A 13285-nucleotide genomic window follows, 5' to 3' on the forward strand; every position below is an offset into this window, starting at 1 on the left:
AAGCATCTAACATTTTACTTCCCTAATATCCTGCCTAAAAGTTTCTAAACAGCTTTCTTATACCTTTCTATGATACGTACAGCTCTTCCTCACACTTTGGAGAAATAAAATTACATACAAGAAAATTCAGATTCTCCAAAGGCATACCGTTACACTGGTAATTAAAGGGTGTTTCTAACAGCAAGTGGGCAGAAGCCACAGCCGCCTACCGTCATAGACAGACTTCACACATAAAAGTGAGGCAGCAGCAAGAGCATCTGTCCACATGTGGGCAATGGTGCCTTGATTACCTCCCCATACATGCAAACTCTTCACCCCCAGCTCCATGTTTAGACCATGTAGTGTTGCTATGAGAACTCAGATATGAAACAGCTGCTTCGGGAACATTTTCCACAGTACTGCGTCATTAACAAATGGTTTCTAATGAGCCTCAAGTGCACACAGTTCGTAACAACAATGTATTTATTACTCCCACTCAGTGGTTCCCGGGGGCTTTGATGTTAGGTCATACATAATCCTAGAAATTCCAGGAATCTTCTTTATCTCAGTGACCATCTTTAGCACGACCTGTTTACATAACAAAGATTACAAAAAAGAATGAGAATCCACCGCATATTCAACAATCCTTAAGGGCTTATACTTGCCCCTCAAAATTAAAACAGAACTATTTTGCTATTTTTCTTTACATAAGACAGATGGCTCTGATTAAACTTAGAAAATATTTCTCTGTGGGTACAGTGACTTAAAGTCAGCACTCCTCAAAGTGTTCGACACTGCAATAGCATCCAAACGTGTCACTTTATGTGTTAATACTTCATAAATTATGAGCTCAACTGTTCACCTGCTGTTGTGTAAATAACTCCTTTGGAACACTTTGGTGAAAACATGGAACTGTAGGGTTCGATTGCTACAGTGGTTTCCTAGCATGCACAAGACTCTGGGTTCAATGCCCAGCAAGGTGTTACATGCCTAGAATCCCAGTGCCTGGGAGGCCAAGGCAAGAGAATAAGAAGTTCAAGATCATCCTCAGCTGGAGGTTCAAGTACAGCCTAAGAAAAATAAGACTCTATCTCTAAATAAAAAATATAATTGTTAATAGTATCAAATCTCATTTTTATTTCTTAAAAAGTCCAACTTTTCTCCACTCCTGGATTGTGATCCTGAACAATTTTTAATTTTTTTAAATATTTATTTATTTATTATGTATACAACATTCCTTCCATGTATGCTTGCATGCCAGAAGAGGACACCAGATCTCATTATAGATGGCTGTGAGCCACCATGTGATTGCTGGGAATTGAACTCAGGACCTCTGGAAGAACAGTCAGTGCTCTTAACCTCTGAGCCATCTCTCCAGCCCATGAGAACACTTTTTACAGCAGTAAACTCAGCAGGACTAGGTTACTTTCTATGTAGCCATCAGAACAAGCAGACATCTGGAAGTTGTATTAAAGTCCCTTTCAGCTACACTGTACTAAATATTAGGTGGAGACAGGAAGAATGAGAGCATCTACCACAGCCTATTTGTGCCACTGTACTATGTAAGAAGTGAGGACTGACGTGTGCGTTAGAAAAGGGAACATAAATTACCTCTACGGGAATCTCATTGCCAGGTGTTGCAGGTACCCCAGTCATGAAGTCACTAGTAATAAAGGTCCGAATAACCACAGATCTCTGGCATGAGGGCTGCTTCTGAAGTGGATCTCGATCGAAATGTAATGGGGTCAAAATCACAGGCATCTGGCTGATTTTCCCAGCATACCCTAGAGAAAGAAACATGTAGTGCTTATCATCCTTACACTATGGAGAAATACTCTAACCTTACTCAAGGAAACCCTACAAAGCATCTCCAGCATCCCTCCGCCTTTCTCTTCCCTACAAAGCGTCTCCAGCATCCCTCCACCTTTCTCTTCCCTACAAAGCATCTCCAGCATCTCTCCGCCTTTCTCTTCCCTACAAAGCATCTCCAGCATCTCTCCGCCTTTCTCTTCCCTACAAAGCATCTCCAGCATCTCTCCGCCTTTCTCTTCCCTACAAAGCGTCTCCAGCATCTCTCTGCCTTTCTCTTTCCTACAAAGCATCTCCAGCATCCCTCTGCCTTTGTCTTCCCTACAAAGCGTCTCCAGCATCTGCCTTTCTCTTTCCTACAAAGCATCTCCAGCATCCCTCCGCCTTTGTCTTCCCTACAAAGCGTCTCCAGCATCTGCCTTTCTCTTTCCACCACTTCCACACACTGGGACACTCACCACACACTTATTCAAATACTCTACAGCACTGAAAGTGGATATAGCAGAATTTTATGTAGATGTGGTAGGTCACATATGTACTCTAAGCTCATGGGAGGTTGAGACACAAGACCTCCAATGTCAAACTATACTGAGAGCTCATCACAAAAAAAATAAATAAGAAGCCGGGCGGTGGTGGAGCATGCCTTTAATCACACTCAGGAGGAAGAGGCAGGTGGATCTCTGTGAGTTCAAGGCCAGCCTGGTCTAGAAGAGCTAGTTCCAGGACAGCCAGGACTATTACACAGAGAAACCCTGTCTCTGAAAAAAAAAAAAAAAAAAAAAAAGTGAGGACATACATTGAGGGAGAGTCCGTTTTTGTTATTTCAGGTAGTCCTGCATTCTATACTGCAAATGCCAATTTAGTTAACACTAGCCCAATCTTCCCAGGGGAAATATAAGGATCAGTTCCTATAAACCTCTGATCAAATTTTACTCTCTGTAAATCCAAGTTTTAAGTGCATTTCTGTTTAAAGACATCTAATTTAAGATGTGTAAAGACCATCAACACTGAACTGGCCCCTGCCTTGACTTCACCTTCAGATGAGGCACACCACAGCTTTCTTATGTTTGGGCCCAGCTAGCTCTTCGGTGCCACACTTTTGCTATTTTTCAACAGCAAAATCATCAACCACAAAAACCCTGAAAATGTTCAAAGCAGAGCAGCAAGCAGACAACGACAACAAACTGTTTGCAAGCTGAGACACGAAGACAGCTGTGTGGGCCACCTTAACACCTGCAACACAAGCATGGCGAGCACACCATTTGGCCACAAAGATAAATTCATTTTATTTGAAAGGCAATATTATAGAACCTCCCATAATTGAAAAGCAAGAGTTACATCCTACTGCTAGTAACATCTAAAAACCTTAAATTGCAGTGTACAGTGATAAACAGAAAGAGCTACTTACCAGACTCCCTGAGAATGTTATGAGCCTCAAAATCAGCTTGGCGTAAAGTACTGAGCACCCCCGTTGTCAAGAAAGTGGGAGTGACATCTGTAGGAGGTTCTTTAACTGGTGGGCCAAAGATATAGACAACTCTAGATGGAAACACACCAGAGAAAAGACACTACTGTCAGAGACTGTACTTGGGACTTTGGTTCACCTCAGAGCAGTTCAACGTGGCATGTTCCTGTGGATTTGGAAGTCTGGCTTTCCCAACTCTCTCCTTAACACACCCTTCCAGGTTAATACTAAAAGGAACGTTTCAAGTTTCTGTAGCAAACTGAAGAAGACAAAAGTCTCAAGCAACTCTTGTTGGTAAAGCAAATATGAAAAAAAAAACTGGAAAGAAAAAGCTATAAAATAATATTTAATCAGCACTTCTGGCTCTAAACTGAGGCTTTGGTAAGAAGTGGTAAATATCCTTTATTTGATATTATATACAAATCACACTTAACCGCCTTTCTGTAAGAGGAAGTACTTTGAATTCAGGGGATTCCAATTAAATTGACACAGTCAAGAGTAACACAGATGGATGATACCCCTTGTTTTAACCATTTTCTGTGATAGGCTAATGATCACAAATGAAGACACAGGAGAGTCCTGCTAGATTTGGAGACTTCCCTAGGGGTTAGGAAGCATATTGACATAACCCATGACATAATCTCTGTGGCTGCATCCTCTCTCTTTGTGTTAAGTCCAGTCTTATCTTGCAAAGATAAGCAATGACAGTATTTATGGAAATAGGATTGCTACTTTGAGAGATCACATTCACTTCGCTGTAAGTCAATTTTACTTCAGTCTGGACATCAATCACTAATTAAGAAAGATCTATACAAGCTTGCCTCCAGGTCAATCATATGGAGGCAAGTTCTCAGTTGAGGGTCACTCTTCCCAAATGACAATAGTTTGTGTCAAGTTGATATAAAACTATCCAGCACAGCTGTCTTTAAAAAGAATTATTGGTTTTTTTTTCAGATGCATATGTGCCATATCATGTGTGAAGTCAGAGGACAACCTGAGAAAGTTCTTCTCTCCTTTTACCATGAGGGTCCCAGGGATCAAACTCAGGGCAGCAGGCCTAGTGGCAAGTACCTTTTCCCATTGAGCCATCTAGTTAGTGCTCAAAATTGTTTATTCTTTAAATGTTTTTCTTAAAGAAGCAAAATAATTATATTGTGATGAAGGACCAAAATACAGAATAATAAATATTTCCCTAACTATAACCAAAGCATTAGAAAAAGACGAGTTATCCAAAGAACATAATTACAAACAGCTGTGACTACAGAATCATCTTCTTCTCATCTACTATCTCTTACATACAATTAAGCCTTTTAATCTCTCATTAACCAAAGACCTTAAGATATATATCTTCTCATTATACTTCATCCACACACACACATCTCCCCGGCCATCTGCAGAACGTACCTGTTAATGTTATGACACATTCGGGGTATAAGTTTGGCAAGGAAAATAAGGGATTCCCAGTCAGGTTCATCTTTACTGGAAATTCCACACACATAACTGTAGGAACGACAGTCACCCTGAAAAAAAGAAATGTAATCAATTTTCAGCAGTTAAGTCAAAAGATGGGTTGGAAAATATTTTTCTACAGTGGTACTATTAGTAGTAATTTCTCTTTTGTTTTTTTAAAACATACCTGAAAAAGTATATTCTAGATATTTGTCGAGTAATATAAGTAAGTTTCAAATTAAAACATCCTTTATTAAAACCCAAGTGGGTTGCAAACTCATCCTATGAAAGTGGCTACAGGCACAGGCAAGAGCTTTCTGAAAAAGACTCTAACTCGTGAGCAATAATCCCCAAGAACTGACAAATAGGGCTGCATTAAAATTAAAACAATAAGTGTGAATAAACAGCTTATGGAATGGGATAGATCCTTTTGGATGGAGGGGGATTCAAGACAGGGTTTCTCTGTGGCTTTGGAGCCTGTCCTGGAACTAGCTCTTATAGACCAGGCTGGCCCCAAACTCTCAGAGATCCGCCTGCCTCTGCTAGGATTAAAGGCGTGCACCACCACCACCACCAAGCCAAGAAGTTTTTTCTAATGTATTTATGTTTTCACAAGGACAGTTTATTTTGGCATTTAGGGAAAAATTAGGCCTATATCAGAATAATTATGACTTTTACCTGGGCCTGTAAGGTTATTTAAAACAATAAAACTGAACAGCTAACAGCTAAGGCAACTAAACTTTGTTAAGAACATTAGAGGTCCCTGAGTAAAGTTTATTTCTTTTTTCAGAGAGGGGGATGCTAAAATAATCTTACGTTGTAGCCCAAGCCAAGTTCAAATTCATGGCGATTTTCCCACCTCGGCTTCTCAGCTGCTAGAATGTCAGCTTTAGTCATCACGCCCAGTACGTTTCATTTCAAAAAGGAAGTAAGGACTGGAGAGATGATTCAGTGGTTGAAGAGCACTGGCTGCTACTGCACAGAACCCAAATTCAATTCCAACAGCCACATGTAGCTCCAGTTCCAGGGGGATCCACCTCCCTCTACTGGCCTTTGAGGATACTGCATTCATGTGGTACAAACATACATGCAAGCAAAACACCCATTCATACAAAGTAGCATTTTTTTAAAAAAAGAAATCAGTCATCAAGCAAATGCCACAAATGAATATTTATCTTTTTTGGGTTTTTTTTTTTTTTTTTTTTTGGTTTTTTTTGAGACAGGGTTTCTCTGTGGCTTTAGAGCCTGTCTTGGAACTAGCTCTTGTAGACCAGGCTGTCCTCAAACTCACAGAGATCTGCCTGCCTATGCCTCACAAGTGCTGGGATTAAGGGTGTGCGCCGCCGCCACCACCACCAGGCCAGATACAGCTCTTTAAAAGGAAAGAAAATTAGACAAGTGTTCACAACCAAAACCAGTTTATCAACTCTAATGTGTCAAGCTTTGTTTGAGTTTATCTGCATGTGACCATATGCTAAGGCACACTTTCCAGTTCAGAGGCAGCTTTCAGGAGTTGGTTGGTTCTCCTTTCCACCATCTAGGTTGCACAGTTTGAATTCAGGTCACCAGGCTTGGCAGCATGGCTTTACTACCTGTGCCACCTTGCTGGCCTGTTTTAGTTGAATTTAAAAATTATGAAGTGTCTTTTTAATATGAAAACAACTATATACATGATTTCAATAAAGGAAGGATGTAAAATTCAGTCTAATGCATTAAGATAAGGTATGCTTCAACATTAGACAAAAATAGTAAAATAATCTGTTCCTATAAATAATTCTACTATAAAAGGACACTACTAAATGCTTGGTCAGCATAATGACAACCATCTTTGATGCAACTGTAGCCACTGCTGTGACTCCTACTGATGAGGATGACCGGCTGCACACAATGGAAAACGAGAAGGGGGAAGTACCATTTTGAGCTACGGCTACTTTTCTAGTTTTTACTGAACAACAAAGTAACAGTAAAGACGGCTTCTTTAGCTTCTTATGACCAGAAACTCCCTGAAGGGTCACGATGTCAAACTAAATGTGGTCACTTCATGAACAGCATTCCAAAACCCAATGATTGCTATCCTCACGTGCTTTTATAACTAGAAAGGCAGAATAAGAACTTAAAAGATTATGTGTCACAGCTATGAAAAAAATAATATTGGGCCTATATAATCTTCAAGCACGGCCTTAGGACATTCAGGCATATCCAGCCTTTGACACTGTAGCACAATAGTGGTCATCGACAAAGTTAATGTTCAAATTACAATTAAATTACAACAAAAGCACAGGTAAAGCGGTTGGCCATGCAAACCTAACCATCTCAGTTCAATCCCCGGGATGCAAATTATATGAAGAAATTATAAATAAATACAGTGGTAGGCATGTGTGATCTAAGCACTCTTACAAGAAATGGGAGGCGGAGACAGGAGAACCACACAGTTCACAGCCCCGCTGTTCTGAAGCACAGAAGAATGTGGCAGAAACAAGAGACCTAGCTCCACATCATGAAAAGAGAAAAATGACGGCCAAAAGTTGATAATTTTAAAATTGATAGTAAAATCTCAGCATTTAAAGTAAGCTTACGTTTTCGTGTTGCGCTACATTCAATCCTCAGTCACATATGCCTGCAGACAACAAGCTAATCATGTACATATCCACCTGACGTCTTCTTGCAGCTAAAAAAGGCTTCAAGCCACAGTATAACTTGTAAGTGTACAAAGTGTACAGATAAATACGAACCTGACCTTTTCATCTTGTTTTTCAAGGAGAAATAAACTAGCCAACCGTCAAGTAAATGGTTCTCTGAAAGTTTCACTTTTGACTACAGGTAAACGAAACAACGACAAAAAAAAATCGTTCATTCAGAACTGAAAAGCTCGTCTACTCCATAACCACCAAAAAAAAAAAAAAGTTTTTATCTTTTTAAACTTGGAATATAATTTCACATTTGAATTCCCAAAGTAATTCCAAATTGAACTTTGTGAAAGCAAGCAGCAGGACATTCCATGGTGGGGAGCCCACTCCCTGAACTCACCTGCACACCCACAGTTTTAATTGGCAGCAGGAAAGCATTCAGTGAATGCTGACTTGTAATCTGCATGAGCTTCTCCTGGTCCTCTTCTGTCGTGCAGGCCTTGACTCTCTGTAATAGTGTATGGGGCTGGGAAACCAAACAGACATGTTTTTCATGTTGTAAGAAAGAAGGCCTCCATGATCTTATGTTCTTGTACCAATTAGTTTTGAACAGCAGATCATATACTATGTGCTATGTGCTACACAGTACACCAGGAATTTCTACACTGAAATTTTTACTTTTCTATCATCTATTTTTTCTCATTTTATATTTCTCCCTTTGCTCCCTTTTGAACTGGTGATTCTCCCAGTTCATTTATTTCTCCTTTATTGATTTGAATTAAACCCTTAATTTCTATTTATACAGTTCCTTTTAAGTATTAACATGAACACTGAAAAAGAATCAACCTTTCTAACCTTATGTTAATACAAGCATTGTTAATGTTTTATATTTTGTTAGTTTTTAAACACTAATAAATACACTGAAGTATTTAACTATTTTATGAAGCCCATGTTTGTGTCCATTTTACTCATTTATAGCTTTATTTGCTCGCCAACCCCTCTTGTACGTAGAAGATCTTCCATCACACTGCTTCGCCTACAGCCAGTGCCTCAGCCGTGTTCCTCAAGCTCAGCTACACATCCCAGACTAATGGCACGGGAAATTCTAGGGATGGCCAAGTACAGACTTCAAAGATCCCTTAGTCCTGGAGTCCTAGCACTCAGGAAAATCAGGTAGAGGAACACAACTAAGTCTGATAAAAACAAACCCAGCATTTATAGTTAGCCTTTCTTGTTCTCTGATCCTAGGAGATGAGGAAAGACTGGTGCAGGAAACGGACATGAGCAACGAAAGAAGAGAGGAAGTTAACTCTTTTTCCAGTTGTCGTGGACTTCACTTTTGATGTTGGGTCAGTGGATAAAATATATTCAATACTCAAAGTGTAAAATGCAATGTGAAGCTCCACAACCCTACAATGGCTGTTCTAATTACACAGTTAACTGACTAGGTGTACAGACATTGGGTTGACTAATTTCAGTGGGCGATGTTCATTATTTGCAAGGTTTTAAAATAAAATTTATTAGAAGAGAAGAAGAGGAGAAGGAGGAGGAGGAGAACGAGAACAACAACAACATCAACATCAACAACAAAAAAAATCTCATCTCCTTCAAATTACTTCAAAACATTAGGAAAAGCCACCGGCTTAAATGTCTCCAGTCAGGGGCTGTTGGTACTAAGTGCTCTTTCTATAAACGGCTTTATTTGCTCTAGTTCTTAAGGCAGCTAGGCATACAACATAGTTACCCTCTAAGCACTAAGCACCTGATTTTAGTTTTTATTCTTCTCGCACAGTACATCCCAACCAATGCTGCCTCCCTCCGCTTCTCCCTGTACCCCACCACCTTCCCCCTCCTCCCAGCGATAAACTGTAAAGAGCAGAACAGGTTCCAGTACACCCAGGCACAAACCCTCATATGAGGGCTGGACAAGCAGAAGGAAAGGGGTCCCAACAACTCTGAAGGACAGGAGATGCAGTCTTATTTGGTCAGACACATCTACCTAGCAGTCTCTGTGCCATGGCTTCTACAGTCACTGACTAAAAGTACGTACTGTTTTCAATTTTCAAACAAATAAATTATTTTAAAATAAAAATATGAACAGCCATCTACTTAGTTCTTTGTATTGACTAGCTATATCAAAATCAGTCATTACCTTCTTAACACTTGCAGAAAAATCAGCTACTATTTTCAAAATATTGTTGGTTTCAGGAAAGTCTTTACAAATATAAGGTTCTTCAGCACATATTACTCTGATTGCAAGGCCAGGACCTATAGAATAACAACAATTTGGAACATAAAATGTGTAATTACAATGTAACAGAAGACTGGCACTAATGCTAGAACATAAGACCCTTTACATAGACAAACACAAGGCATTTAGTTTTAACTGACTCCCAGCACTAAATTTCAAGACTCAGAGTGTAGTTCTTTGGTGGAGCCAATGTTTATCATGTACAAGGACTTAGGATTCAACCTCAAACTAAACCAAACAAAAAAAAAAAACACAAGGCATTTAGTTTTAAGTGTTGGTATTAATTTCCTAACCTATATATTCTCACAAAAAATTTCCCCGGGATATATTTTAATTAACACTATATATGCCAATTTACTAAAAAATCTCTTTATTAGGGGAATTTCCCATCATATACAAATGTAAACAAAAATAATGAACCACCTTAATTCACATGCTGTTTAAATTTTGAAGAAAAAAAGTGAAAATACTGCTAAATGCCAAGGTGTGAGCTACCACTTCTAGTTACAAATAAGCAAGCTGTTGAATGAATGAATGAATGAATGAATGAGTGGTAGGGAGGAGAGATTGTTTAGCAGTTAAGAGCACTGTTGCTCTTTAGCGGACCACGTTCAGTTCTCAGCATCACACATCCAGGGGCTCTGATGCCTTTTCTGACTTCTTTGGCACCTGGCACACCCATGGTACGCACATATACATGCAGACAAAACACATGAGAACAAAATAAACCTTACAAAAAACTAAAGAATAAATAAAACACACGCACAGATTCTGTTGCTTTGCTACAACATGAAGAAAAATCACTTGAGATGTCTATAAGCAAAATAAAAGCCATATTCCATTAGTGTCCTCAGCTTCATTCCTAGTTTTAGAATAAACATCAAGATTAGCTTTTAAAGCAACTAAAATGGTGGGGTTTTTTGTACAACTTCTGGAACTGCCCTCATTGGTAAGTTTTCTCATCTGTAAAACACAAAGCAAGATTATTTTCGTGTGTGATGTGTGTCACACCACAGAGTACTTCCAAAATGCTTGCCCTCATTTTTTTTTTTTTTTTTTTTTTTTTTTTTTGAGATGGGGTCTTTACTACATAGCCCTAGCTAGCCTACAACTTGGTATGTACCACCATGCTCGGGTATTAGTATGTTTTTAATTAACTGGGCCATTCCTCCATCACTTATTATAGAGAGCTAAACCAGGTTTGCATCTTAAACCATCTCAGCATAAAACAGATCAAGTGTCATGATTCTATCTTTAAATATCACTATTTTTTGTTGCAGCAAATAACTATTTAAAATTTCCTTGGTGCCTGTGAATTAGTTACATAAAACAAACACAGTGCAAAGGTGCTTTGCATGTGAATAATGAAGTAGTTCTTCCGTTCGAGCAAGATGCTGCCTAAAAAAACTTGAGAGAGGCTGGAGAGATGGCTCAGAGGTTAAGAGCATTGCCTGGTCTTCCAAAGGTCCTGAGTTCAATTCCCAGCAACAACATGGTGGCTCACAACCATCTGTAATGGGGTCTGGTGCCCTCCTCTGGCCTGCAGGCATACATGCAGACAGAATATTGTATACGTAATAAATAAATAAATATTTAAAAAAAAAGAAAAGAAAACTTAGGAGACAGGAATTGGCAGTGGCTACATGAGACGCTGAGGTAGGAAGTCCAAGGGAACCTGGAGAGGTGAGGGTGGTCTTTTTCTCTTTCTTTCTTTCTTTCTTTCTTTCTTTCTTTCTTTCTTTCTTTCTTTCTGCCTTTTTTCAAGACAGGGTTTCTCTGCAGCTTTTTTTAGACACCGTTTAACAAGAAAGAGAGGGACACAAGTTTTAATTCTCTCTTCTTTCCATGGAATACATAATATATGTACACACAGTATTTATGGTCTAAAAACCCTAGATCTACAACTAAGAATTATATAGAAATGTTATTAAATATCTCTATGCTCCATCTCCTTATCTGGCAGAGTTACATACCAGACTCTCAGGAATCATACGGCACCTACATACAAAGAGGAGAATGAGACATGTAATAGCATAAATACAGTAGGCACTTTGTAGAATTTGTTCCTTGCCGTCGCTTCCCCTTTGTCAGGTCATGGTCCCTAAAGACAAGTGGCTCAGACAGGTCTGGACTGAGCCAACAAGGTCTCCAGCAGACAAGACCTAATGTGTCTGTACCTGGAAAAGGATGCCTGGAAACCAACTCTTCTGGCAGGTCAAGCTCCCTGCCTAGAATCCTCACTTCATCTTTATGAAAATCTTTCAGAGGTTCTATCACTTTTCCCTGCAAGGAGAAAAAGGGACCAATTAGAAAACTAGACTTTATCATTTAAAGTAGTTTCTCCTATGAGGCTTAGAAGGAATTAGATGAGTATTTTAGTGGCATTCAAGCATAAGTGTTGAAAGTCTTATAAATAAAAACAGATTCAGAGGCTAGAGAGATGTCTCACTGATACACAGACATACATGCAGACAAAATACCCAAACACATAAAATAAAGAAAATCTTTAAAAAAAATAAAAAAGTCTGGGCAACCAAACCCACCAGCTCTCATATATTTCTCCTATGACACAAGACGACAACTGGGAAAGTTAATGTTAGTGCTTAGTTTTTCCAAATGAGCTGGGTATGGTGGTGCACGCCTAATCTGTGAGTTCTAGGCCAGCCTGATCTACAACAAAAAAATGTAGCTGAAGATGACCATGCAACTCTAGATCCTCCCGCTTAGACTTCCTGAGTAGTAGGTACAGGACTATACCACCACACTGTGCTATTCCAATAATTCTATACCTAGGTATCCATTAGAAAAAAATGCATGTTTATAAGAATTTATAATAATACTTATAACATCATTTCTAACACTCAAAATGGGCAATGTCCACCAACTAAAAAAGATAGACAAATAGACGCAATGGAATATTTGGTTATAAAAGGAATAAATTACATTACACCATAGATGACCTTCAAAATATATGTTGGGGCTGGAGAGATGGCTCAGTGGTTAAGAGCACTGCCTGCTCTTCCAAAGGTCCTGAGTTCAATTCCCGGCAACCACATGGTGGCTCACAACCATCTGTAATGAGGTCTGGTGCCCTCTTCTGGCCTTCAGGCATATACACAGACAAAATATTGTATATATAATAAAAATAAATAAAAAAACTAAAGAATCTTAAAAAAAAAAAAAGAAAAAGAAAATATATGTTAAAATACTATCTGGGCATGGTAGACAATGGCACTCGGGGTGGAGGACGGAGGGTCACCAAAGACAGCCTCAGCTATATAACAAATTAGAGGAAGGAGATACATGAGACCATCTTTTAAAAAACAAAGCAAGAAGCCAATCATAAAAGGCCACAAGGTGTCTAAAACGAGAAAAACTACAGAAGTAGAAATTAGTGGTTTGAGGGCATAATGGCCTTCAATCCCAGCATGTGGGAGGCAGAGGCAGGTAGATCTCTGAGATTCAGGCCCACCTGATCTACAAAGCAAGTTCCAGGCCAGCCAGGGCTACATACAGAAACTATATCTCCAAAAATAAATAAACAAAACAAAAACTAGTGGACACTGGTTGTCTGGCATCTACAGGAGGAGATGGGTGGGTACCATCAGACTGAAGCGTGACTGCTTATGAGCACAAGATGCACAGGGTTGCTTTTGAGGGAAAGGTAAATATTAGTGTGGTGATGTTTAGTCAACTTTGCAAGTA

At 39.2% G+C, this 13285-nt stretch overlaps 1 protein-coding gene across 3 annotated transcripts in view; it reads right to left on the reverse strand.

Annotated features, from left to right (window-relative positions):
- Positions 1-444: 444 nt before the first annotated feature.
- The window catches only part of Gmps (guanine monophosphate synthase), a 56628-nt gene continuing 43787 nt past the window's right edge, over positions 445-13285 (reverse strand). For all 3 annotated transcript variants that reach the window (XM_038347707.1, XM_038347708.1, XM_038347709.1), the window contains 7 exons: positions 11758-11863; positions 9482-9597; positions 7730-7855; positions 4658-4773; positions 3197-3327; positions 1591-1763; positions 445-567 (listed from right to left, as the gene is read on the reverse strand). In XM_038347707.1, the coding sequence (XP_038203635.1) occupies positions 466-567; positions 1591-1763; positions 3197-3327; positions 4658-4773; positions 7730-7855; positions 9482-9597; positions 11758-11863 (870 nt within the window). In that variant the 3' untranslated portion in view covers positions 445-465. The remainder of the gene's footprint in view (positions 568-1590; positions 1764-3196; positions 3328-4657; positions 4774-7729; positions 7856-9481; positions 9598-11757; positions 11864-13285) is intronic.

The sequence above is a fragment of the Arvicola amphibius genome, chromosome 11, assembly GCF_903992535.2.
Source record: "Arvicola amphibius chromosome 11, mArvAmp1.2, whole genome shotgun sequence".
Lineage (NCBI taxonomy): Eukaryota > Metazoa > Chordata > Mammalia > Rodentia > Cricetidae > Arvicola > Arvicola amphibius.